General features: G+C 39.1%; 2 protein-coding genes across 2 annotated transcripts; both read right to left on the bottom strand.

Moving 5' to 3' along the window:
* Positions 1 to 445: 445 nt before the first annotated feature.
* lpar3 (lysophosphatidic acid receptor 3) lies at positions 446 to 11,766 on the bottom strand. Its single transcript, XM_023400100.2, has 3 exons — positions 10,561 to 11,766; positions 8,537 to 9,291; positions 446 to 4,080 (listed from the first exon to the last, which is right to left on the bottom strand). The coding sequence occupies exons 2-3, from the start codon at positions 9,276 to 9,278 to the stop codon at positions 3,752 to 3,754; spliced, it is 1,071 nt and encodes a 356-aa protein (XP_023255868.1). The 5' UTR covers positions 9,279 to 9,291; positions 10,561 to 11,766; the 3' UTR covers positions 446 to 3,751.
* A 1,171-nt stretch (positions 11,767 to 12,937) lies between these two features.
* Positions 12,938 to 26,569, bottom strand: mcoln2 (mucolipin TRP cation channel 2). Its single transcript, XM_023400061.2, has 14 exons — positions 26,411 to 26,569; positions 25,538 to 25,691; positions 24,878 to 25,051; positions 23,632 to 23,788; positions 23,241 to 23,319; positions 23,048 to 23,144; positions 22,761 to 22,860; positions 22,123 to 22,235; positions 21,599 to 21,748; positions 20,655 to 20,756; positions 20,253 to 20,375; positions 17,533 to 17,739; positions 17,086 to 17,219; positions 12,938 to 13,436 (listed from the first exon to the last, which is right to left on the bottom strand). The coding sequence occupies exons 1-14, from the start codon at positions 26,452 to 26,454 to the stop codon at positions 13,400 to 13,402; spliced, it is 1,671 nt and encodes a 556-aa protein (XP_023255829.1). The 5' UTR covers positions 26,455 to 26,569; the 3' UTR covers positions 12,938 to 13,399.
* Positions 26,570 to 26,573: the final 4 nt, after the last annotated feature.

Here is a 26,573-nt window from a genome sequence, read left to right as displayed (position 1 = left end):
AGGAGGCCACTGAAGTGCACTGAACTTATTGTCATGTTCATAAAACCAGTTGGAGATGACTTTTGCTTTGTGACATGGTGCATTATCATGCTGGAAGTAGCCATAAATTGTGGTAATAAAAAGGTTGCACATGGTCAACAGCAATACTCAGATAGGCTGTGGCATTCAAACCATGATTGATTAGTATTCCCCACACCATTTTACCACCACCACATTCATGCTGTGTTTAGCTGTGTCCTGGAACCTTAAGAAGTAGATGTTTGACTGAAGATTTTTATTACTGTGCCTGCTGCTGTTGAATTAGTCAATCTGTGAATTAAAACTAGCATCTTTATGAGTCCTTAATGACACATGGGATTTTTATATAACATCATATCCTAATGAAATTTTCCATCCCTGCCTACATCTGTTTGCTCTCAGATTAAGAACAAACCAAAAGACAGCATTTCTGAACATCTGTGAAATTTAATTGGCTTTTCAAGAATGCATAATTACAGCACAGCTATAGAAAAAGGCCTGCCGCACCATACAGTTTACAGTTTATGTTTTTGGGAACGCAACACCCAGACAGGCCGGCAACAGTCACGACAGGTCTACAGAGAGCTCTACTGAGGACATACAGTACTCACTACAATACAGCATGTTCTTGATATAAACCACATGACTTTAAACAAGTCAAACCTCAACCTGAAACATAAACCGAATGTCATTTACATCCTGAGTAGTTTCGTATTAGCAAACTGAACAGTGCTGTACCTTTTCCTCTGCTGTCAAAGAGTGCTGGTAGTGTTTAAGGCATTGAACCCTGAGTTGTGTGTAAGTTTTTACTGTATAAAAAGCATTTTAACATGCGATTAGAAACAATAGGCCTGCATTTCAAGCATGTCAGCTTGAGAAAATTAAAGGGAAGATTTGAAACTTTAACGAGATTCAAAGGCTTAAAAGGCAAAGGAACTATATGTATATAGTATGTAGAATATATTAACATCACTTTTAAAAAGGAATGACTGATTTACATGTAGATGCACAGAATATGCCGTATATATGCTATAGTACATTTGGTTGATGTTTGTTTGATGTGTCCATGAATCATTTCAGGTGGCTAATATGTACAAGGCAACTCAAATATAATGTAATGTTTCTGTTGATCAAAGAAAGCTGAGTTAAGTTTACATTAAAATACTTTTATGCGGTTATTTTTACTGATGCAAGTGTTTTGGAGTCTAATTCAGAGGAGGATCTTGTTCCTCCCACTTAAGACTCAATTACCTTTCTCAGGATCTTCGGCCAATAGGAGACTGACTGCACGGAAACAAAAGGTCACTCGTTAAGTGGCCCGAACAGAGTAAATCATACTGAAGTGGATGATCTAGAGCAGCAGAAATCTCAAGCAGTGGCACTTAATCATCTACTAAGTGCAATGCAAGTCATGTAATAGGAATGTGAGATAATCATCTCAGTGTTATTTTTGGTAGTACGCTAACATCTGCCCTGCTGTGTCATCCGAAGTTTAAGGGTAACCATTACAAGTAGTTACTTATCAGTTAGTGACAGTCATCTTTGTTTGTAATCAGGAGACTCTGTCAAACAGGATTTCCAAGTAACCCTATGGTTTGGTTGGGCCATCGTAAGGTGTCAAGTGTGCACATCATTTTAAAAGCCACAGCCTACAGCCACTCTAGCAGCTACTCAAACATGCTCACACTGACAATGTTTGCATGCTGATGTTTATTCTCGTATTCTAGTGTAGCATGTTAGCATGCTGCAGTTTGCTAATTAGCAGTAAACACAGCTGAGGCTGATGGGAACGTTTTGAAGGTATTTTCCTCACAAATTAAAGTACTGCACAAATTAAAAAGTTGAACTGATGATCGCATTAAGTTATTACAATTCATCCTATAACAAATTTAATGGTGATTAATCTAATAGTCCTCAAGACATTTCACTCAAAACCAGAAATATCAAACACATGTGAGGGAAAGTCAGGGGATCACAAGAATATGATGTCTAGAAGCCTTGAATGGCTGTAGCAAATTTTCTGATTGACGAGGAGCTATTTCGCCACATAAGTGAAAACGTCAGACGAACATCAGAGGACACTAAAATCAGTGGGATTTATCCTCTCTGGACCATGAATGTCTATACAAAACGTCATGACAGTCCATCCAATAGATCAGTTTGGACCAAAGCGGTGGTCTCATCAACGAACTGAACGACACTGGCCATGAGCCCCACCGCTCGTGTGGCTAAACGTAGTGAATGCCAGAATGCCAACAATCTGTATATTATTCTTATACTCTGTTATTATAAAATACATTTAATAACAGCCGTTATATTATATATAAATACATATTATTTGACTCATTTTGGGAACTTTAAGTGGAATCATATTCAAACTGATGTTCATATTAGATAACTATACAGTGAAAGTCATTGATGTTTGACAAAAACAAAAACTATGTGAAAGAAAAGCTATCACTTAATGAATTCAGTTAACTTTTATGATTTTAATTAATCAATCAGTTATAAAAGTCGAAAAAATACACAGCACATAATCATGTATAACCTCAGTTCAGTAAAGAAAAAACCACTGAAGCTGTAAACCTTTCCACACCGCTCTCTTATGTGGCATTCCTACACTCCCAAGAAAAAAAACAGAACTAGCTTTAACGATGTCATGTCCTTTACAGCAGGAGTGGCATAAATACATACAGCAGGTTGAAGAAGAGTCATGTGAACCCTGTCAATGATTTATCAATTTAGTCGTCAGAGTAAAGAGTCAGAGTCGTCTCAGACGAGCAGCTGTTTCGTCAGCATGACGGCAGCGAGTGAGTTCAGGGAGTTGTTGGCGGATGTGTAAGAATGCTACAGGGAGAACAAGTTCGCCTGCATGAGGTGCAAGCGGGGGTTTATGTATGTTTAGGCGAGCTGATAAAAGAGGACATATCTGACTAGAGAGGAGTGACGCTGTTATCTGTTCCACACAGGCAAAACTGCTTCACAAAGTAAAGCTGCGTGAAAATGGCCAAAAACATCAGGTCTCACCGAGCATGCTAGCTATATCACACAGTTGAAATTATTACGTATATCAGGAGGTACAAGTAGAGGCATACAGTACAGCAGTTTACAGTATTTTTCATTGACTGTGTTTAACAACAGGAAATAATCATTAAAACCATGCCCTATTCAAGCACACCTACAGTTTTATAGTACCTGACTATAAACAAGTTATATTTCTTGACTAGTTCATCCAATAAACCTTTACAAAAAATTATATCAGGGTGAAAAAAAATCACCCATTACATGATTTTTACCCCTTTTTGAGGTAAAAGTAGAAATGTACCGCTGTGTACCTCATACCGGGTCTTTCTGGAGCTATTGGAGCAGAGTGTCATCCAAGATCAAATAACCCACAGGGATGTGATGAGGAAGACAAAAAAAGCAGGATGAAACAGCATCAGCAATCTCTCACTACTTATAAATGAGAGTCGTGTCATTATTAGTGCATCAAAGTCTCTTCATCTCACCCCAGCCTCAGCTCCACACTGGAGCAGCGGGCCTGCAGTGTCTCTTCGAGAAAGTACTTTTAATCTGAGGACGACAATAACTTCCTGGAGACCAACTGGAGACAAAATGTGTTGTTTCTCTTTCAAGTCATCTCCAGTCTGTATCTTATGTTCTTATATCTTCATAAGGTACGTCCAGTCGAATCTGGACATGAGTTCTGCAAAGTTCTTAGCGAGTTCCATTTTCAGGTCTTGAGTATATGCTGATCATCATTTTTTATCTCCTCTGGCGGGAGGTGGCTGGTGCCCGTGTCATGACCAGAGCTGAGCGGCCTGGCGTTGGCCTTCGTTGACCGCTGCCGCCGAGTACCGTTTCCAATACACCGCATGAGGTTCTTGAAGGTTGTCCACATTTCCTCGTCCTTGTAAGAGTAAATGCAAGGGTTCATGACGGAGTTGAGTACGGCCAGGAGCAGCAGCCATCGTTTTAATTTCATGACGTTACAACTCTTACAGTTGAGGCCATCCAGCAGGAGAACAACCAGGCCGGGGGTCCAGCAGATCACAAAGGCCCCTACGGGAAAAAATACAGCAAATCACAGACACTTAGATTTTTACTCATTATATAATATATAATAATTATCTTATAATGTAAAATAATTAAACTGTAATATAATAATTGTCTTAAAGGACAATTTCTCAGCCAGGCACAATATCTTCCTTGGAAGTCACTGCTCTTGGTCAAGAAGCGTGTGAGAGGCAGCTAAGCAGATTTTGTTAACTGGACAACGAAAGGCTGGCTGTTTCCCCTTGTTTCCAGTCTTTATGCTAAGCTAAGTGGCTGCTCGTGGCATCTTTATATTTATTGTACAGATGTGACTGGTACTGATCTCATGTAACTCTCAGAAAAAAGGCAAATACACCCATTTCCCAAAATGTGGAACGATTCCTTTAATTGTACACTTATTATTAGGTGTTATCTGTTGTGTGATAAACTGTTGAAAATAAACAGCATCACCTCCTTTTTTTAAAATGTTGGCTCACAACTTGCAAACCCCAAAGCATTCAAGCATTATACGAATTTTCACTTATAATTCATAGAACATTGACAATCTCACTACTAACCATTAATAAAGTAATTACTTACAACAACCAGACAATCCATAAGAAATTGTGATCATGATATGATCCTGAACTGTAAATTGTGAAAATGTCACAGCCTGGTAGAAACAGTCTAACACAGTTTTTCCCAAAAAATACTACCCCAAAATACTCAATTTACAATGTCATTTTGGCAAATGACTTAACTGATCAAAATTATTGCTAAATAATTTTCAGTCGATGGATGGTCGATGGATTTCATCATTATTTTTAACATTAAGCGAGTCATGGATTTACCCTTGCTTCCCAGACTTTTGAGAGTGACAGACTTCTCAGGTGGGTAAAAGATAACCAAATATATAAACGAATCAAAAATAAATCAGAATGTATTTGGTGGTTTCACGTACGTCTATTAATGAAGCTTTAACACAGAACGTATAAGAGTTTGACTTATGTTAAAAATGTGTGCATTTTAGCAGAATACTACAGAGGGCTCAATGCAATGCAGCTTAAGGGCACACGTGCAAATAGACAAAACACAACACACACTTGTTCAATGCTTTGTGACTTTTGAAGCTATGAAGATGGCTTCTCATCAGTGGTGATAGAAAATGAGCTAATGTCTGTTTGGTTTATTATAACATTGATATCACAGCAATTTGTGTGTGAAACAATGACTGTGTCCCAGTTGGGTTCATCACTTATTTGTGTCCCCTGGAAACACTTTCATTGTTGTCTGTGCTACTTGCAGCTTGTTTCTGTATTTGGTTTGTGTTGTGCGTATTTGTAGTATCTTTGTCTTGTTGTGTTGTGTTTTTTCAACATGGGTATTCAAATTGATGAAGATGCTTTCTGATATGCTTGTGTTTTGTCGATTTGCATGTGTTTTCTTAAGTTGCACTGTGTTGCGCTCTCTGTGCCGCTGTAGAATAATGCCATTCTAACACCATTTACACAAAACAGACACATTAAAAGAAATACGATGCCATCATTATGTTAAATGCTCAATTCTGTGTGTTTGGTAAATAACAAGGCAGGTCACAGAAGCACTTAATTAGCCATCTATTTCAAACATGTTTGGGCACAAAACAGAGCTACTAAGAGATTTGTGGAGATGATAGGAAGCCACAAGCTGCAACTCGCCTGTACTACCAGCATCTCTGCAGCTTCAATACACACAACAAAAACAAGTACTGTTCTACATAGAAACAGACAGAGAGGGTCTGGTAGAAGTGTTGATCTAAGTTTTTTTTTTACGTTTTTCTCTTCTCTTAGGCCTGGAAGTCAAAACGTTTGCCACATTTTTTATAGTGAATTCCTATTTCTGTACTCTTTCTTCTTCCGTTTGTGTTTTTTCTTTGTCTTTGATGAACCACAAATCCAAAATAACGTGAACTGAATTGAAATGGAGTGAGACCCCATTAAATCAACTTCCACTTGCAGTTTTTGATGTATTCCACAAGTTTAAAAGTGGACTTTATTTCCTCTTTAATCTCTGACAAAGAAAAAGCCAGAGTGGTTATGAGGAACACAAGCATATGTTCCTTTTAGCATTCATTTACGCGATGGTGGTTACACTGAAGGAATGAAAACAAAATCTGAATCGGCCTTGTGTAGTTCGATGCTTCACCTCAAGAGTAAGCCCCAACACTCGTGAAAATGTTACAAATAAATGGCTGTAGACCAATAAAAAGAGATTGATATTTTACCAAACTAGTGCCATGAATAGTGAACTACACATAAGTTCACACATGTAAACAAGAGAACACAAGAGGAGTTATTCTAAACACTGAAGTAAGTAAATAATAGATTAAAGTGCAAATTTACACATATGAATGTGTTTTCTTCTTTAGTATTTGTCGTTGAGAACAGGTCGTGCACAGTGACTACGTTTAACAACAGCTCTAACTAACACTTCTGCACTCATCCATTTCATACAAAGCATGTGCTGCTTTCATGTGTCTCTGAACAGGTTTGTCCAGTTGCCATTTCCACCTGAGCAGACTGCTTTTCACCCGGAACAAGAGTCAAGTGTCTTTTTTCCTGACGAACACAGCCCTTGACCCAGACCTGACTACATATCTGAGATTTTTTTTTTCTTTTTTCTCTCAGACATCAACGTCATATTTCTTACAACACCGATTACGTTAGAGTGCCTCCGATACTTTTTTCCTTCTGTGCATTTTAAACCATATATAGACATTCTGCTTGGAATAACAATTTGTGTTTGACATGTTTCTTTCCACAAAAAAGTTGAACTACCTACTTTAAATTTCTTGAAGTTAGATTCACTTTTTTGTCATGAAAAAAATCAAGAATTCTTTCATTTTAAAAGTTAAACTACTGGACACATGATGTCTTCTACTTCACTGTAAAGGTATATGTGATCGACGTCTCAAGTTTCTGCATCACACTTGTATAAGTTACATACTGGACCACGATTGGCTCCAAAGTTGTTGTGATTTCACAAAATCCTGCTCACATACATACACATAAACTTCAACTGAGAATAAAGGTGAGTAGAAGTAAACTTGCACATCCTGCACATGAATGTGAAACAATAAGCACAACACTTCTTTTTTAAACACTAAAGGGGGACTTTAAAGACAACATTTCCTCAAGCTACAGAGAACTGCATCTGAAAGCAATTGACAACGTCTTCAAGTATTTTTTTTTGGGCAGGGAGGAGGGGACGTTCACTGAAGGCCAGTGTGGTGTGGTGTGGATGGTACGCCACACAGGCTGAAGAGCAGTGTCCTTGCAGGGAGAGATAATTACACAGCACTCTGGAATAAAGTGTGTGCAGAGGCAGGCGGCTCCTACGCTTCATACAGTACAGTATCGAGCCATCTGTCTGGGCAAGCAGAGAGCCCCAAGAGACAAAGAACAATGACAGATCATTATCCTGCAGAGCAACTGGGAAAGAACACAACAACTAACTCCTCCATGTCTTATATAATCCTCCAGGTGACTGTATGAAAAGTGTACAAAAACACAAAAACTGAGCGTATTCAGCACTGAGATGAACTCATCAATGCTGCAGAAGTCCTATTGTTCCTTTTCTGTGCTGGGAGGGAAATGATTTGGGTACTGCGCCTCTATTGCAAGGTATCCTGTTGCAACACCTAAACAAAGAGAGCCAAACCACGATATCTGACGACCTTATCTAGGACAAAAATAAATGAGAAGAAAAGAACGCTTCAGCATTTTTGTGCTTTATAATTCTGGGAAACAGAAGATGAATGAGAAGTGGTTACCCAAACAATTAGTCATATAATTGATAAGCCGATGGACAGATGATGAATCAGCCGCAGTGATTAAAAGTTTAAGGAATTTGAAGCATATGAATGCCAAACATTCTCTAGTTCCAGCTGTTTTCACATCCTGTAAACTGAATACCTTTGGGTTTCTGACTGTTGGTTTGAAAAAACAAGGAATGTAAAGATGCCTCTTTATGCTCTGGTAACTTGTGTTAGGTTTCTTTTACTATACTTCACATGGTATAGATTAAATAACTAATCTGTTCTTTGTAAAAAATGAATCTATATTATAAATGATAATGTTAACTGTATTAGTTCCAATCCTATGAATGAGTGTTTCAGTCACTGGGAAAAGAAATACAGAGGGACCAGAAGACTGGAACAGGATACGTAGAGAGATAAAAGAAACCTTTCATTTCACCTCACGACAAGCACAAGCAGGTTTAGAGGTTTACTGAAAACACTGGTGTTTGTGTTATAATGCTCAAGGTTTTCCTCCATATCAGGAAAACACAGATTACAGTCCAGTGTGCTCAGCAGTGACTAAGTGAATTGGACTTTGTGACTGTTTCAAAGTACACCACAACTCTTTACACCTTAGTAACATAGGAAATGTCTTGACTCCCTTTTGTATCATCAAGACGCAACATTTTTATGAGTAGTACCTACCAAGCACGACCATCACTGTCTTGATGAGCTTAATAGGCGTCCTCTTGCGGTTGATGGAGCCGCTTGTGTGCGGCATGAGCACCGACGTCTTCTTCTTGACGTAGGTGTAGATCCTCATGTAGATTGCCACCATGACCAGGAACACCACCAGGTTAGACGCAGACCAGAAAACCAGGTAGCTCCTGCTGAAGATGGGAGCCAGCTGGGAGCAATCGCTCAGGTTGCAGATGCAGTTCCAGCCCAGACTGGGCACGGCCCCCATGAGGATGGAGATGGCCCACACGAGCACGATCAGCAGGGTCACCCTCCTCTTTGTCAGGTTGCTGTGGACTTTCCAGTTCATGACGGAGATGTAGCGCTCCAGTGCTATTACCAGCAGGTTAGACAGTGAGGCTGATAGACTGATGTCCAGCAGGCCTTGGCGGATAAAGTATTCTTTAACTGTGAGCTGCCGCGACACCTCGCCCGTGTTAAACATGAGGTAAACGTACGCTATGCCAGCGAGGAAATCCGAGGCGGCGAGGTTAGCAAGAAGATAGTAGAAAGGGTAGTGAAACCTCTTGTTGGTGATGACAGCAGCTATCACCATGGCGTTGGAAACCAGGATGAAACAGCAGAATAGTGATCCCACCACCTGGACGAGGATGAGCTGAGTTTTGTCCCATTTATCATCAGCGCCAATGTTGTTATAGAAGAAGCCCATGGACTCATTATAATGACAGGTCTGGTTCTGCTGGGCCATTTTAGAGGCAAGTCTGTGAAGCAAGAATGAGAAAAGATAAGAAGTGGAACCATTTAGTATGCTATTCTAAATTACATAACAGACTTTAGCCTCTTCCTGGGGTTTTAAATTGGGGCCGCAACCTATGAATATTTGCATTTTAATCTGCCAATTATTTTCTCGATTAATCAATTCATGTTAGGTCTATACATTTCTAACAGCACAAGATGATCTATTTCAATATCTTGTTTTATTACACAAATATATTCTTTTTTTCTTTCATATATGACAAAGAAAAGCACATAATAATGACATTTGAGAAGCTGAACCAGCTCAAAAAAATGACTTAAATGATGAATATCATCAAAATAGTTGCCGATTTATTTTCTATTTATTCGATTTATCACTGCAACTTCAATATAAATATATACAAAACACAGTTACTTCTGTTTTAATACACAAGGACAATGGTTCACCTTACTGTCTAGTTTATAAAATTATCCACTAATAAGCAATACTAATAAACAGTATTTTGCTGGGCAGTGTTATTACACTGTATGCAGTATCCATTCAAGTTTAAGATAATCTCTCATTTAACAACAGAAGAAAGTTAAACTATGTCTTTCAAATGCTTTGCAGGCATTTCCATATCAGTTTTCGGGAATTCCGTCTATTAATTTACAACAAAAACAGAAGGGATGATAAGAGATGTGATGAGAAGTCTGAGCTGAAATGCTTCACTATGCCAGTTTTTTCAAGGACAAATAACTTCTAGGCCAAGAGAGATTTAATGACTTGACTCCAAAGGCAAGTGCACATATGCCAGAACCCATTAAATGGGAGGAAGCTGTGTTGAATAAAGTTGAAATCAAAATGAGACCCATTAATAAAGCTAAACATGATAGTGGCCATAGTAACGTTTAAATGAGAGCCAAAACAATATGCTCAGTCAAATTAAATGAGAAGAGTCCATGGAATTTAATTTCTCCTATCTGTATAAGGTAAACAACACAGATATGCTGCAACACATGACTTCAACATAGTACAGTCTAAAGGACAGATTTCTCCATGACTTCAGGAGCCTTCTTTTCGTATGCAACTAACTTTACTACAGCCTGTCCCACGGGGCTGAACAGCAGCACCAACGCGGGAAGACAAAGTCCTCACAGTGGGACAAAGTGACAAACAGAGAGACAAGCTCTGCTAGAATACAGAAAACGACATGAAACAGACAAAACAAATACAACGTAGAAAAGTAAGAACAAAGAGTTAGTGGAAAGAACAACTAGCCAGGTGAGTTTACCTGTGATAGAGGGGCGTCAGTGGATCAAAGGTTGCGAAATATTCCGTGAGTTCATGAGCATGTTTCCTCTGAGCCTCCGCAGCGGTGGACGGACGGACGGACGGAGGCGCCGGCAGCGGGACAGGGGACGAAGTGAAGGCAGGAAAGTTGAGCGTCTTCACTTTGAGCTCGGTGACGCAGAGGGCGTGCGCCGCGCCAGTGTAATGCCTCAGTTCCTCAGGTTGACCGAGCGAGGTCCGATCACAGAGACGGTATCTGCTCAAGCACTGTTTCTATAGGGCTTATACAGTGTGATTAATGGCTTTTTATTATATATGTGTAATAAATCATTTACTTATCGGCTACTTTATAGAGCAGTGGCAAGCAGTTAATAAGAGCAACTGTTGGGTTGCCAGATTGTGGAAATCCTACTCCAGCATAATACTTTATGGGTCTTTTTAGCTCGCGGTTAAATTCATCACTGAGACTTGTCCAAAAAATCCATTAATAAACTACTTATTAACATTTACAGCAGCTGACTCGAGGCCGTGATTTATTAACATTTATAACTGCAGGTGACTGACTAATATTTAGTATAATAAATTCAGATCCTTTATTAATGTCATACTAACGTTTATAGCTGCAAACCTGATTAGAAAGAGTGAAACCCCTTGCGAACTTGTTTCCATTTTATGCTACTTTATACTTCTGCCCCACCGCATTTAAGCAGGAAATATTGTACTTTTAACTCCACCATATTTATCTGACAGTTTGGAGTCATTGGGTGCTTTTCAAATTAAGATGAAAGGTATCTGGAGACATTTACATTAAAAACACATGATAAATTATAACACAATGTTAAAGCTTAAACCAGTGGTTCCCAATGTTTTTGGCCCCTTACATTAAAGCAATGGCACTTTAAGATGTCAATCAGTTGTTAGTAGTTCAATCAAAAAGACGTTTCTCACCTTGTTTCAGTTCAATAACTGTTCCAGGCCCAAAAAGATAAAAACATTTTCAGTATTTAACAAAACAGCAAAGATTACAGAGAAGCACTTCTTCGCCGCTGACAAAAGTGACTCAATACCTTGATTGCAGAGCATGGCCATGGCTGTGTTTATCTGTTATGGGGCCCTGAGGAACTAATTTGTTGAGGCCCCCCTACACCTCACATCCTCCGTAAAGTGTGCATGTACAGTCTCCACCAAAATCCCATTCAGTAGATGACACATTTTTCACATACACTTACACCCAACCGGTACTGCTGTCTTGACTCCCAGTCTTCTGTGTGGTCATCTAATTTGAGGCATTTGGAAGCCCCCGGGGCAAAGCAGGTGCCTGCTATGCTGGTTTGGTAATCCAGCTTTGAACTTGTTATATCAAGTCAGTCTACAACACAAAGAATGTAGTGGAGGTTTACCAACACACTGAAGTGCCTTGGAGCACAAAAACATTGTGAATTCATATAATGGGTGGATTCTCCTTTATTCTGAGTCATAATTTTGGAGCAGTTCCTCTGTTCACATTCAAACCTACTGTGTTTACTGTCTTGACTTCAATGGAAGGCTTATTCCCATTTTCCACAATTGTGAGTGTTTTGAAATTTGTCATTAGCTCATGTTCCTGATGTTTGTTGACCCAAACTAAACTCACAGATTAGTCGATAGAAATTCTTAGAGTGAAAAGGATTTGGTATCTGTTTTGACTTGAACTCCAGTCCTAGTATGAAATGAGATATTACTAATACAAGGGCAGTATTGCCACATATGAAAAACACTGAGGTGGCACTAAATGGCGTGTCAGCTCATTAACACATGCCATAGAACCGCCTGATCTCTCAGACATTTTATCACATCCAGACTGAAATCAGTCAAAGGATCTTTTGGATGACATTATGAAGAAGCACCCTAAAAGGAAATGCAGGCCTTGCAGATGAGCTCTGATGATTTGTCAGATCAAACTCAAGGGTTTAATGAAACATGTTCGTTTGATTTTTATCAGGTAAACGCATAGTAGTCACAGTGCAGGTGAGAAGGCATGCTCCAGCTTGTTTTAATAGCTTGACATGCTGGTAGATTTGATGATTACCGTGACTCATGCTCTGGTGCTGGTGTAGTCATTTAAAACTCCCCTCTTTCTCAATCTCAGCCCATCTGCGAACATGTTATGAAATTTAGAGAAATCTTTGGAGCACCTAATATTTTTCTGAGCACACGAGAGATTTGTTGTACTGAAACGTTGTTCTTATTTTATATCAAGTTCCCATCACTGCTGGTAAGACATTGATCATGGAAATAATGGGATTAATCCACAGCTTTGACCACTTACTTGTTACTTGCTGTGTAACTCAAAGCTCAATGTGCACACTTGCAGAAAAAACGAGAAACGTAATCTAACATTTGATATATGTAATGTAATGTAAAACAAACATTGGCTTTATTGCACTCTTTACTACAACATTTGACAAATACATTTCCTCTAGCACTGCATGATGTTGCATAGACCCGGTGTTTGCAGAAATAATCAAGTGCAAATCAACACCGAATCCAGCTCTTTGGCAACTAGCGCATATGCATGCCTAAATAAGGCCCAGTAAACTCATCAGTATCCTGAACTCCAACAGATACTGTTAAATAACATGTGAAACCTTTTTGCCTTGCTCCCAGTTCCAACTCTTGAACTTGAGTTCCAGTTTCCAGCATTTCATATTGCACTTTTTACTCCTGGAAATACACGCTCCAGGATTCTTCAGCGGAAGCATCTGAAGTCTACATCATATGCGTGAAGTCCTGTTCCCAGCATCTTCCTCCCCCTCATGCTCCTGCTCCCTGAATCGTCTCATCTGGAGGTGGGACAGTTGTCAACTGATCAGTATGACATCATCATTTTCTGGAACTCTGCAAAGACATGATCGAAAAAAAGAGGCATGACGCCACCAATGTCTCATCAACACCCCCATATACTGATAAAGAAATATTTTCACTCATAAAGATGCCTAATCAAATATCTCACACATCAGGGATACTGATCTGTATTCAAAACATTAAAGCCCTTGAAAACTTGGTTTGTAAGTATATCTTAAGAGCTAAAGATATTCCATTTACTGTGAGATGTGACAACAGCAATTTGAGAAACTGTACGCAAATGTTGGGAATTTTTGCTTGAAAAATGAATGATTGAATATCGATTAATGATTTTCTGTTGATCAACTAGTCGACTAATCATTGCAGTTTTAATAACGAGTAAAAATCCAACGGCTTTCACCAGATTTTGTTTCAAACATGGCTCAATACACAGAAGCTGATGTCACCCCCCCAACTACACCAGGTTCAATGTGAAACTACTATCTCAGACTGTGTCCGAGTCATTTTGTGTTACAATGTCACATCCAACTCATTACAAAGGGCACAAGAATTCAAGATTCAGCAAGACTCACATTTGCTTGTTCAGACTAGTGAGGTTTCTCTAAACTCTTTGCTACAGTATTAAAGTGTTTGTGTTGAGCTAACCTCCTACAAAGATTATCACAGTCAGTTCCCACAATTCAAACCAGCACAAGTCCTCCTCCTTATTCTCTGGGGCCTCCACCTGCGTGAAGGCTTGGCCTCTTACACAAAGGTAGACAACATAGGGATGGCAAGGTTGGGATTTCAGGCGTACCCTTTCTGAGAATAAAATCCCCAAACCAAGCACTAGGAAAATGATAGCCTTGCATCTTGAACACTTTCTTGTGTTTGACTGTTTGCACCCAGGAGAAACAGCTAATTATGTCCCTGTTACATCAAATCTGTAAACAAATTACACATTTTTCCTTCATCTTTTATGATCTGCCAGATGCAGCATTTTGCAGTTGTGTCTGCTTCAGCTCTCACAAACCAATTCCCAGACTCTCTGTTCCGCAATTTGCTGCAGCCGTTTGAGGATGTGAATGTATTTCAAAGAGAGCAATAAAGTTGTGTCCATTTACTCTCTTGGAAAGCAAAACTGCACCAGCTTTAGGCCTTACTGTATTTATACATTGCTTCCAGGCACAGCTTTACTGCTCCCTTTGTCAAATCGCTTTAAAAACAGGTACAAAGTGTCATGTAAAATCTTTACAATACTTGTCAATTCACTATGAAGTTTCATACATGTAACTACTGACACAGAATACATTCATCCAAACAGACAACCTTGATATATTGGTTCCAAATAGGAAATAGTTTTAAATCCAAACGGAGAGTGACTAACTCCTCAACTTGCTTTCCAAACATGATAAGAGAGGCTCATTGTAAGCAGATGAAATTTCATCCTGTAAGACACTGAAGTGTTTGAGCAGAACACTGATCTAATTTTTCTGAGCACAGCAAGACAATGATACACATAAATACGACATTTAGTCAGGTCAGAGGCTGCAAATGGCTGTAATTGCACCATCTGTAACTTGACAAGAGTACTCCTAATGACAAAAAGGCAGCCAAATCTAAAAGGCCACTGGCACTTTTATGTTCATTTACACAGAGACAATGCATATTTAGTTGCCAGTTTTGCACAATTACACATTATTTCATAATGGCTCTGTAACTGAGACTACACTTCCTTTAACACTTAAGACATCCAGAGCAGGAACCCTGGGTGTCTCTGCGATAGAAAAACGGCTGTGAAACCTGCAGGAAAAGACCGCAGAGTGCAAGTGTCAATGTCTGGTAAAACAATAGTGACGGAAAAGCCCTGAAAGGGAAGAAACGATTGTCTGAGCCACAATATTTCATTCGGCACTTACATAATATATGCAGCAAAGTAAACCTTTCCATCGCTGATGAACTCAGTTCTTTTCCACCAATTATGTGTCGCCCAAATAATTTTTACAGTGTGTACAAACATTTGAGGCTCAGGCTAGCAGAAAATATTGGTTTGATGGCAAACACTGTACAAAATTGTTTATCTCAGAAAAACAACAGCTGTTGCTTTTCTGGGATAAACGACATCTTTTTGCACTCAGTCATAAAATGGTCTGATCATTTTGAAGTAGACGAACGGCGATGGCTACAGAAACCAAGCCTCCTGTCTGTTTACAGTTAGGCCTTTTCCTGAACATAAGCTTAATTGATCAAAAACAGGGAAATTGAATAATATATTAAAAGCATATAAAACATTCCATGAAGCTTTAATAATGCTGAGCCAAAAGTAAAAGTAAGAAACCGCAGTCTAGTGAAGTGCCACTTTGAAACCTCTCAGTTTGGTAGAAACAAACAGTTAAGGAGGAAGCAATGGCTTTTCAACAAGCTCCAAGTGATGCATAAACTTTACACTGTGGCTTCAAAATGGACATGGTGAAATAAAAGTGTGATAAAATGCAATTCATTACACTGGCATATTAGGAAATTATTGTAAGAAATGGCATCTGATTACAAAAGAAGGGTAAGCAAGTGATGAAGAAAGAGAGAATGCAGTCCTGCATGAAACAAAACCCCACACACACACTAAACTTCACTGTACACCACATTAAAGACAACTGGAGTTATACTTTCACCCATCGCCCTCAAATCAAATAACTCTGCCCAGCTAACCACCCTAGCTCAGGGTTGGGGGGTGAACAGTGCCACAGTGTACACCCTCTGTTTCTCTGTAATCAGCCCATCACTGGGTGTGTCTGCATAGCTCCCACCACTAATTTCATTGCGCTCAGACCGCATTCAGAGCGAGCCAAACCAAAGCGTGGAGGAAACTCCACTGCAGTGTGCTGCCTGCTGATGATAGAGATTGGCTCATAGAAAAGGAATGAGCAGAAAACAGGGACATATAGAGACATATAGGCATATGTCTTACTGTAGCAACAAAGCGTAAGCAATGCAAACCCAGTTCTAAAACTGTGAATGTTACAGTATATGTGAGACTTTTGTGTATGTATGACCATGATAATGTAATATTCTGTATTCCTTGTTTGTTCCCTTGTAATGGTGACAGATCAATAATCAAAGTACACTGTATATATGCTTCTTAAATGTTATTATAACTTAGTGGTACATCTTTCTCACCAAAGTTCAATAGTCAATAAGATGGATGCTTCTCACATTGACAGCAGCAAATGTTTGTTTTGAGCAAACAGCAGAAAACGTGACCTTGATAATTAAAGAGTGCAAACTCAATCAAATAAGACAACATACTGCTGCCCGTTCTGTTTGTTTGACATGACTGATTTTCTGGTTAAGTGCAGTGCAAAAATACTACAGCAATGATCATATAGCAACCAAGATGCCACAAAAATGAAAAAACAAAACAAAACCCAGAACTATTTCTTTTAGAAAAATCTTAACAAACCCCCTCAGCTGAAGTCTATAAGAGATGGTTGAAAAAAAGAGAACCCGCCTCTAACACATTGCCCTTGAGCAAAGCATTTAAACAATTACACCACTCCTGTTTCAGTGATGAGAAGTCATGTTTGTTTAGTGCAGCTCCCAGGTGTGCATGTCTGTGTGTGTGTGTGCGTGTCTGTGTGTGAACAGAGCTTGAGAATAAAAGTTAATTATCATCACAGTATCAACATTACTGTGGACACTGTCATACCGTTGGCAGCAACAGAGCAGAGACTGTCTGACGTGAACGTCTGTCTGACTGTTCTCCTCTACAACAGGAAAATCTTTCTGCTCTCTCAGGAACTTCTGCAAGTCTGTCAACGGGAACCCATCCCTCTGGTAGTTCTGTTAGTAAAAACAAATATATATAAATGCAACAATTAAAAAACAGTGTATTGGAAAGTACATGACAGTATCTTTTTCATAACAGTTTTTTTTTTTTATAAAGACGTATTTCACAGTGGATAAGTTAGATGTATTCTCGAAAAGGTTTTTGGTGACGTTTATGGTACAAAGACGTCACTGATATTTTCATGTCTTCCCAGAGATTTGTGAAATGTTAATGAGTTGCCTTTAATGGCATAAGAAGATTTAAAAGCTGAATTCACATAGTGTCCACAGCTCTCACGTCACTCAGACTGAGCTAACAAACAAGTACCTTGATGGTCTCGTAGGCGTCTGTGATGAGGGCGATGAAGAGCGACAGCACCATGTAAATGAACAGGGAGATGAAGGAGTAGAGGTACGCCCGACTGAAGATCCACACCAGCGTGTTTTTGTCCTTCAGCTGGGCGAACGTGGTGAACATGTCGTCACCGTTCAACAGGGAGAACAGACACTCCGCCACACGACTCAGCCCCTCAAACTAGGACACATGGAACAAGGGACATTAGACTGGATTATATGAAAGTTACAAATGTTATAAGCAAAGTTAAACATTTCTAATTAATAATTTGGCCTATAAAATGCCAGAAAATAATAAAAAATAAAAACAAAATGCTCATTACAATTTTCAAAAGCCTACTACTACTACTACTACTACTAACAATAATAATAATAATAATGCATTTTATTTATAGGGCACTTTTCAGGCTACTCAAAGACACTTTATGTGAATTAAAAATGATCATAGAAAAACTATAAAATAAGGAAGGTAATAATAAAATAGATAAAAACAAACAAGACACAACTTAACAAACCTAAACACACAAAAAACAGTAAAACCTAAAAAGATATTTATAAGCCGAAACAGAGAAAAACCTGACAAATGAGAATCTGGAACTAAATGATGTTTGAAATTTTTGCTTGAAAAATGACTATCAACTATCAAAATAGTTACTGATTGGCTGTAAGTAAATGCATAATCGTTTCTGATCTAGTAACAAGTCAAAACAGATGTGAAGCATTAAGACAGGGTGTGGAGCCATAGGCGATATCCTGTAGCTTAACACGAGAAAGTGACTTATTTCAGATTATTAATTATATTACTAGTGCTGACATGAGACATGCAAAACTTGTGCTTATATGTTGTATAATTTTTTCCAATAAGCGTCTAACTCAGAGGGAACAGGAGGTGTAGAAGACTGAAGCAGGATGGTTGATAGAGGTGGACTGATAAAGACAGAAAGGCAAACAAAGAGACAGATGACTGAAAGGGAGATGTTGATAACCAGTCGCAAATGTTATGAAAGAAGCCAAATTCCCCAGTTTGTGATATTATCTAAAAACAACATCCCACTGTGAGAGTATGGATTCAGGGCACAGCACTTGAAGACGTGTGGGATGGCAGGTCCTACAACATCCTCTGTTTATTCCCTCAGTAAATACACAGAGGATCCTGGAAGGGCTGACAGCACTCTACAGGGGACTCCCCCTGCGACCAAAATGTAAATATCTTGACCGAGTCTCAGAAGACAACAGCATTGTGAACGCAACCGCTTTACTTCGGCTGCAAGCATAGCAGCACCGCATGTCAAATCACTTTCACTTCTGCTGATGACAGGTGATTATGTAAAAGTGTTATCATACATGAGATTAACTTTGACCCCACAAACACACTTATCAGTCCACAACTTATTTCAAGTAGTTTCTCCTAATCATTTTCAGACTGTCAACAAATTTCCATCTGGTCAGTGAGGCTTCACTTGGCCCATGGCGGCTGATCTCAGTCTATCTCACATCTGTCTCTCCAGCAGTATGAGCTCTGTCTTGTTTAGACGCCTACTGCTGCTCGGACTTCCGTAAATAATTTATCTTAACGGGCGAGGACAGCTAAACACACACATATTTTCTCTGATGGCACATGCTATCCAAGGAGTTAAGACCATCTCTCCTGAACTGACGCTGTGGTCCTCGCCTGTCCAAATGTCCTACAATTGCAATTAAAATATATTTACTTTGTTTTCAGAGCATACACAAAACCTTTGCTACTACAACCACTTTTCAAGAGTCTAGGGGTTTAAGAGGTTGGCCATGAAATTGCAGCATCCCCTGTTCGAGCCCAGGGATCCCTCATATCTCTCCTCCCTTTCCTCTTCTTATTATCCTATTCATATTATCTTAATATCCAAAAAAACAAAAACAACAACAACAACAAAAACACACTTCTGCTACTATTAAACAGAGGCAAGGCTGTGAGTGTGTGCACACGCATGAATGTGGCAAAAACGTATGTCCCAGTTTAAGAATTGGTGGCTGGCAGTAAAGCACAGAGAGCTGCTGTCACTTAAGACAGAGGATTACTGGGCGAACATACACTGACACCTAGTGACGAAACTGTGCACCTACACAGTGTTTAAACAGGCAAAAGGCCATTGACCTGAAGTTTCTCAAGACGAAGGCTGTTTTTGCAGTTTTTCTTAGTTGCAGGTTATAATGCTGAAACTGCAATTCAAAAGCTACATAACCACAGGAGAAAGCTTGGTAAGTTTTGTTTTATAGCTGAACTGTGACTGAAACTTGGTGCAGAACACCTGCATCTTTCACTATGATGAACATTACATTCTCAGAATTCACAAATTCAATTATTTCCCAGTGTGAATCACTGCAATCTCAGCACAGATTTTTTTATTTTTTATTTTTTTTAAACTGTTCAATCACTGCCAATTTACACATTTACACACGTGCATGTCTGGGAGTTCCCTAATGCGACTTTATTTTTGTGGTCTCAGCAGTTCTACAGGAACAAGCAGGGGCGATGTCACTGAAAAGAGAGCAAATAGTTCCCCTAATTTCCACTGTCCATAACAATTTACACATGCACATATTTGGGATTTCCCTAATCCTAATGATTAACGATTATCCCATAAACTCGCGTCTTTAATTTAATCTTGAGGTCCCCACTGCCTCTACTCTCCCTCAAACCAGTTTGTCTGTTACCTTTTCATGATACGGGCCCAGTACAATCCACCCGCAGAAGGTGTAGCCGAGGTAGATCATGCCGGCACAGCAGCAGAAACGCAGAACCTTGGGGAAGGCTGCTTTCATGGTTAAAATCAGCACCTACAGCAGAAACACAGGAAGTATGCAGAAAGTAGAAGGATGTGAAAACTAATTGTTCACTCGTGACCAAATCATGAAAAAAAAAAAAAAAGTTGAAGACATTTGATTGGGGTTAGAGCCTGTAAATCAGATATTGTGCATTTCAAATCCCAAATGAAGTGTAAAATGTTAATATAAACAATACACTCTCTTTTGCTAAATGTCTTGGATATGAGTGCAAGAAAAGGCCCCTGTACCTTGTTTAAAAAAAAAAAAAAAAGGGTTGATATTCAGACTCACGTTGTATTTCTGGAAGTATCCCAGGTACCTGATAACACCAACCCACACCATTAACGTAGATGTTCCCAGGAAGATACTGCACACATCGTAACTGGTCAGACTCTACAGGAGAGAGTTCACTTTAAGTATGATTTGATTTTAATTGGTACCCTCTTTGTTGTAAACTGAGTGTGGATCATTTTATTAGGGCTTAAAGTACAACGTGGAACTGCAACACAGGAACATCCTATCAATCATTAACTATTTTGTTGTAAATCTACCATGTTAAATCATTTTTTCTTAATAGGGACAACTTGCCCTCTATCACTAGATTTCAGAAGGAAATACCTTGTTCATTGAATTCTCATATCAGCCTTTTCTTTAATAAAAAAAATAATCTATTTTTTTCAAGCAGTATCTGCCATTATTTTACTTATTTTTTGACACAACAGCAAGCTAAACGTTTTACTCTTAAACAAAAGCCTCAGCCAGGGGCTGGAGTGTATGAGGGAAGAGTTTATTTCCATCTCTGTCAAGCTTGGGGTAAACACTCAACATGGTGGCCATGAAAAGGGCAGACAGGTTAAAATAAACTTTACAGTGTCTGCATTAAGTCTTTTCGCTCCAAAAGGCCACCAGACACTGAGGGCATAATTTAACAGCACTTTATTTCTCAACTGCTTCATAAATAAAAGGTTGTAAAATCAAGATGATGCTGACTGCTTGAAACTTTGATTTCAATTAATTTCTTTTTTGCCTGACGATACCCTCCGATGTCTTAGCCAATTGTCTCTGATTATTTAACTTAAATGAACTTAAAAAATAAAGTACACACAAGGACCTTTACATCTCTCTTCTGTTACATTTATTTGACATTTGCCATGCAGTATTATATCTCAGTTGCCTTTGTACAGAAGATAACAGTAAGCTTATCTCTATGGACGGAAGAACATGATTAATTTTACCTTTGCTTGTATTTCCATCTTCAGTATGGATCCAACTATGGCCAAGAGGTCGCTGACAATGACCAGCACATACCAGCCGTTCAGAAACTCCCTCTGATCGTCCTCACACACTTTACGATTGTAGTTCTCATGGAAGAATCGGGAGAATCTCTGAATATATAACGATGCAAATTCAGAGCCTCTCAAAGAAAAAGATGTACATATATATCAGCTGATGGCTAAATGGTAAATTCTAGACAAACAACATTATTTTACCAGTAACAAAAATCCTTCTGGTTGTTGCCCAAACACAAGAATAACAGATCCATATCTACATGAGGTATATTAGATGCTGTAATAATGAGAATTTGAATTAATTGTGCTTATATTGACATTTAGCTTTGGAAGAAGAAAGTGAGAAAGACTGTAAAGGTTTTGAACAACCGGAAAATAATTAAGAAATATAAGCCAAAAAGTAGAGGAGGAGGAACCAAAAAATGTTCTGTATGATATGGAAGAGTGTGAGCAGGGGCTGAACTGCTGACCTGGAGTAGCCTCACAGCCAGTACGATGGAGCGGGTGCACAGCACAGCTGATGTGAGGCAAACCAGAATGACGAAGCCATCAAACATCAGAAGATAGTGCGTGTTCTTCTGAGCTGAAACAGATAAACGTGTGTGTGTGTGTGTGTGTGTGTGTGTGTGTGTGTGTGTGTGTGTGTGTGTGAGAGACGGTTTATCTCTTACATAACTCCCAACATTCATTACAGATAGCTACAAGTTTGAAAGCAAACGCCTCACTGACAGTCAGCAATATCAGGCCTTGAAACTGGAGTAAAATGTAGTTATTTGTATTTGTTTTCACCTTTTCAAATGTTTCCACCTTATTAAAAAAAAAACAAAGGAGGTGATCGGGTGAACATACTTTTTTCTTTTTTTTTTTTCTTAAATGACAGATAATCATAAAGAAGTATGACCAATCACATATAACCCTTGAAACTTTATACTTAAGAGTAATGTGTAAATATTACAAATATGTATTTGCACTTAATAGTGAGAAAAAACAAACAGCTCTTCATAATCTGGTAATCTTTTGATATGTTTAAATTTAAGTCTTGTGGTTAATGATTTATGAGTTATTTACATTTCTCCACTTGGTTACACAACTCCTTACACAACCTTACCCGTCCCAGATATCTTCCAGTCCGTACACGTGCTGCTCTGAGCGTCTATGTCCAGGAATATTTTCACCTTTCCACTGTGACACTGGTTGTCAAATGTTATCTAGGGAAAAGGAAAGTAAACTAGCAAAACAATGTAGCTGAATTAAATATATATGTATATATCTGTGGTCTTTATCAGTCTCAAAGATTCTCAAAGCTGTGTCTCTCCATGATGGAAAGTATTAAAGTGTTAAACCTGCTCATGTCAGTTTATAATAAGAGATAATAGCTGAAAGGATGAACTGTACCGTGACAAAGAACGAGTAGCAGTCAGGTAACTCCCGCGAGCGCACGGTCTGTAGGTTGATTCCCTTCAGCTGGAAGGTTATTTTGATGTCGACCAGCCTGAAAAAAAAAAGGAAGGGGTGGATTGAATAGGTGATTTTAATGTACAGTAGAAAAAGAAGGTATTGTATGTTAAACAGAAGCTGCACTGTATACCTGTAAAAGTCCAGATCAAAAAATGATGAATTTTGGGTTCTCCACAGGTTTGCAGTCTTTGGATCATGTGACATACAAACTGAGAAAGAGATGGACAGAGTGAGAAAACAACGACAGGACTGTTATTGAAAGCATGTATTTTGCACCTAAGACCTTTCATTTTATATTTCTGGTAAACATATTTTAATATTCAATTTAATTTAATGCAGTGATTTGCAATAGGAGCAATACTTGTGATATAAATGCATACTGAACAGCTCCTCAGCGATATAATGAAAAATAGAAAAATGTGGTTTGTAGACTGTATAGATAAGGCACTTAAATGTTAATGGCCTCTTTTAACTTGCTTTTGGCATCTTGCAGGTGACTACATGTCATTGTTGCCTCTCACCTCTCTCCAGCTGGGCGTCTATGTCGTAGACCTCGTCTGAGGGCTCCACGCTGCCTCTCTTGTAGTACTCTTTACAGATGATGAGAGGCAGCAGTTCGCCGTCTTCATCCTCAGCGTAACTGATGGGACCCGTAGAGAGCCGGCCCAACTGGCTGTACTGTAAATATCACAGGCCTCAGGTAAAACACACTGTCCCTGCGTGATTTATACAACGTCATAAGAGAATGCAGACTGCCATATCACACACAAACACAAAGCCAAGTTGTTTAACATTAAGTACCAGCATGTTTCCCAGGATTTCCAGAAGTTTAAAATCACACAGAGTACATTTATAATATGAGCATTAGCTTCCCAGTTTTATCTTATGCTGGTTTTGATTATTTTCAGGATAAGGCGTTTACATGGAACATGAGAGAGCTGGTTATTCATTCATTCATTCACATGTTTACATGTTCAAAACAGTATCCAGGTTTCTGATCTTCTGTGTGCAGGTGTCTTCAGGGATAAGAGCTTATCCATGTTTTTAAGACCATGATAAGGTGTTTACATGCATTATACCAGGATATTGCAAAAACGTAATCATAACCACAAGTGCGCATGTATATGGACTCCATGAAAATAAAGAGAAAAAAAATATATATATCACCTTGTAAGCTCAATGATCATGTAACACAGACCTACAACGATTATAAAATGTATGTATATACATTTTAAAATCTAAAATCGGGTTAATTTTACATTTTTTGAAGGTGCTGTATTTTCATTTCAACAGTAGCAAAGTATGAAACAACCCCATTAACCTAAGGAAAAGGTCAATCTCAACTCAAGCACAAATATGCGCAGTCAAACCTACAGCATTTAAATTCAAACTTACCCTGAAGAATAAGGATGCGTTCATCTCTTAACAGAGTTTTCCTAAATGTTTCCAACTAGTAAATCTGTTCATGTCAACATCCGAGTCGTAAGTAGGACTGGAGAACTGTGATGCATCACTTCAGCAAGAGTCAGCCGTTTAGATAATCAAACTCACGGTCAATGCACAGTATTTTTAACCACCACACAACAATTCTGAAAATCAGACAACCGTCTCGACCTGTCCAATGATGCAAACGCTTGTAAGTTGTCAACATGGGAATCTTTCCCCATCCCACAGGACATTACAACTACTACTTTTCATTTTTGCGACAGCAGTAGAAAAAACAAAGGCATGAAGCGTAAGCATGTAAGATGAGGAAGATGAACTTGCCTGATCCAGGACATAAAACAGGCTGTCCTTAACATCATATTGGGTGTAGACAGCAACACAGTAGTCGTCCTCGTCCACCCCGCTGTAGTCCTTCAGGAAAAGGTTTTTGAGGGCTATGGTGTTCTCCTCCTTATAGGACACCACCAGCTGGTTGTTGAGGCCGAACAGGATGAGCTACGGAGGAAACAAGAGGAAGAAGGAACATTTATATTTCATGTAAATTCTTACAGTAATAATCAAGGGTGGAGGTAATTTAGTACATTTATTTCTGCTTCTGGAATTAGTATTTGTACAATACCAGTAATTTTTTTCCACAATATTCCTCTAAAGCCAGAAATGTTCGGTCTTTAGCCGTCTGTGGTTGTTGCTTCTTGAAAGTTTTTGCTACATTGAGCAGTTTCCAATTTCCCAACATACACTGATTTGGACTTTTGCCTGTCTACATTTTAAAGCTCACATACAGCAATGGCTTTCCTTACTAGTAACCTTTGAAGTAGTATTTTTACTTCAAGTAGAATATGAATATGAAGTAATTGTTCTGAGTAGTTTTTCTGTTGTTTTGCTGCACTTTCTCCACTACTGAAACAACAAGGAAGTGTTTTTCTGGGTGGTTCTGCTCTCCATGTCTGTGGTAATCTACATTAATCCCACTGTACATACTTGTGTGGTGATCATGACAATCTTCAGGATCTGCACACCCAGTTTCCAGGGTATTTGCTGTCGGGCCCTGTACTTCTCACACGGGCTCATGAAGTAGTACCTCAGGTCATCTCTCAGGTTCTCCTCCTTGATAACATCTTGAGTCATGACAGAGCTGAAACAAAAAGGGGCAACGTCAATGCAGGAGCTGGGACACAGATGGGAAAAACAACAACCTGTGTCTGGCCTGGTGCTGTGGGCACCTGAGAACAGAGTCTTTTAGCTGATGAAGAGGCCAGCATATAGCACTAAGGGGGGGGGAGCAGAAGTGAAAGAGAGAGAGAGCAGTTATTTGATGATAATTTACTTGAGCAATAGTCGTGCTTTTCAGCGCAGTGGACCAGACTGGCCATCTCTTACAGGAAGAACTCCATGTACTGAGGACACTGACTGCATTCATGGAGCTGCCTGGGTTTTAAGTCCAAGGTTAGCTCACTGGGAGTCCACTTTCAATATTTTCCCAACAGTATGTCGCCCACAGACTCTCCCTGACACCGAGCAAATCTCTAGCCTTCCATTTTACTTTAAGGGTTTCTGTTGAAATACACATTTACAGCTATTTTACAGCTGAATTATAGTTGCCTGGTCCCGTCGGGAACTTGTATTAAGTAATAAATAACGTCTGTTGTTGTTCTAATGTGAGACAACAATAATGCAAATGGATTTAAGCTCATTTTTTACATCTAAATATTTGGTGTTTCAGCCGCGAACATATTTTACGTCTAGTTAGTTATACTCCAGAGACAGAACTCTTCAGAGGAGTTAACTAAAAATGTTGACATTTTACCTCTAAGCTAATTTTGAACAACTACTACTTAAAAAAAAAACACTTACCTAATTGAATTGCTCCTGTCCAGATATCGAGCTAATAATTCCATGGTTGATTATCCACGTGGACGCAGGAGTTAATCGACTGCGGTTGTTCTCAGGTTGACAGAGAGACACTTCCCGCAGAGGGGATTCGCTTCTGCTGGACTTTCTGTGTGACCACGCAACC

Source organism: Seriola lalandi, unplaced genomic scaffold (genome assembly GCF_002814215.2).
Source record: "Seriola lalandi dorsalis isolate HSWRI2012SDOR001 ecotype SW California unplaced genomic scaffold, Sedor1 jcf7180002052130, whole genome shotgun sequence".
In the NCBI taxonomy this organism is placed as follows: Eukaryota; Metazoa; Chordata; class Actinopteri; order Carangiformes; family Carangidae; genus Seriola; species Seriola lalandi.
Note: the sequence above shows the minus strand (reverse complement) of the source record. Positions and strands in the feature narration are given on the sequence as shown.

Excerpts from the sequence above, each read along its gene's own strand:
- lpar3 (XM_023400100.2), bottom strand. The coding sequence starts at position 9,278 with ATGGCCCAGCAGAACCAGACCTGTCATTATAATGAGTCCATGGGCTTC. Across the intron at positions 4,081-8,536 it reads GACAGTGATGGTCGTGCTTG|GGGCCTTTGTGATCTGCTGG; the intron begins GTAGGTACTACT and ends TTTTTCCCGTAG.
- mcoln2 (XM_023400061.2), bottom strand. The coding sequence starts at position 26,454 with ATGGAATTATTAGCTCGATATCTGGACAGGAGCAATTCAATTAG. Across the intron at positions 22,236-22,760 it reads CTGGAAGATATCTGGGACGG|CTCAGAAGAACACGCACTAT; the intron begins GTAAGGTTGTGT and ends TATCTGTTTCAG. Across the intron at positions 20,376-20,654 it reads GATACTTCCAGAAATACAAC|GTGCTGATTTTAACCATGAA; the intron begins GTGAGTCTGAAT and ends TTTCTGCTGTAG.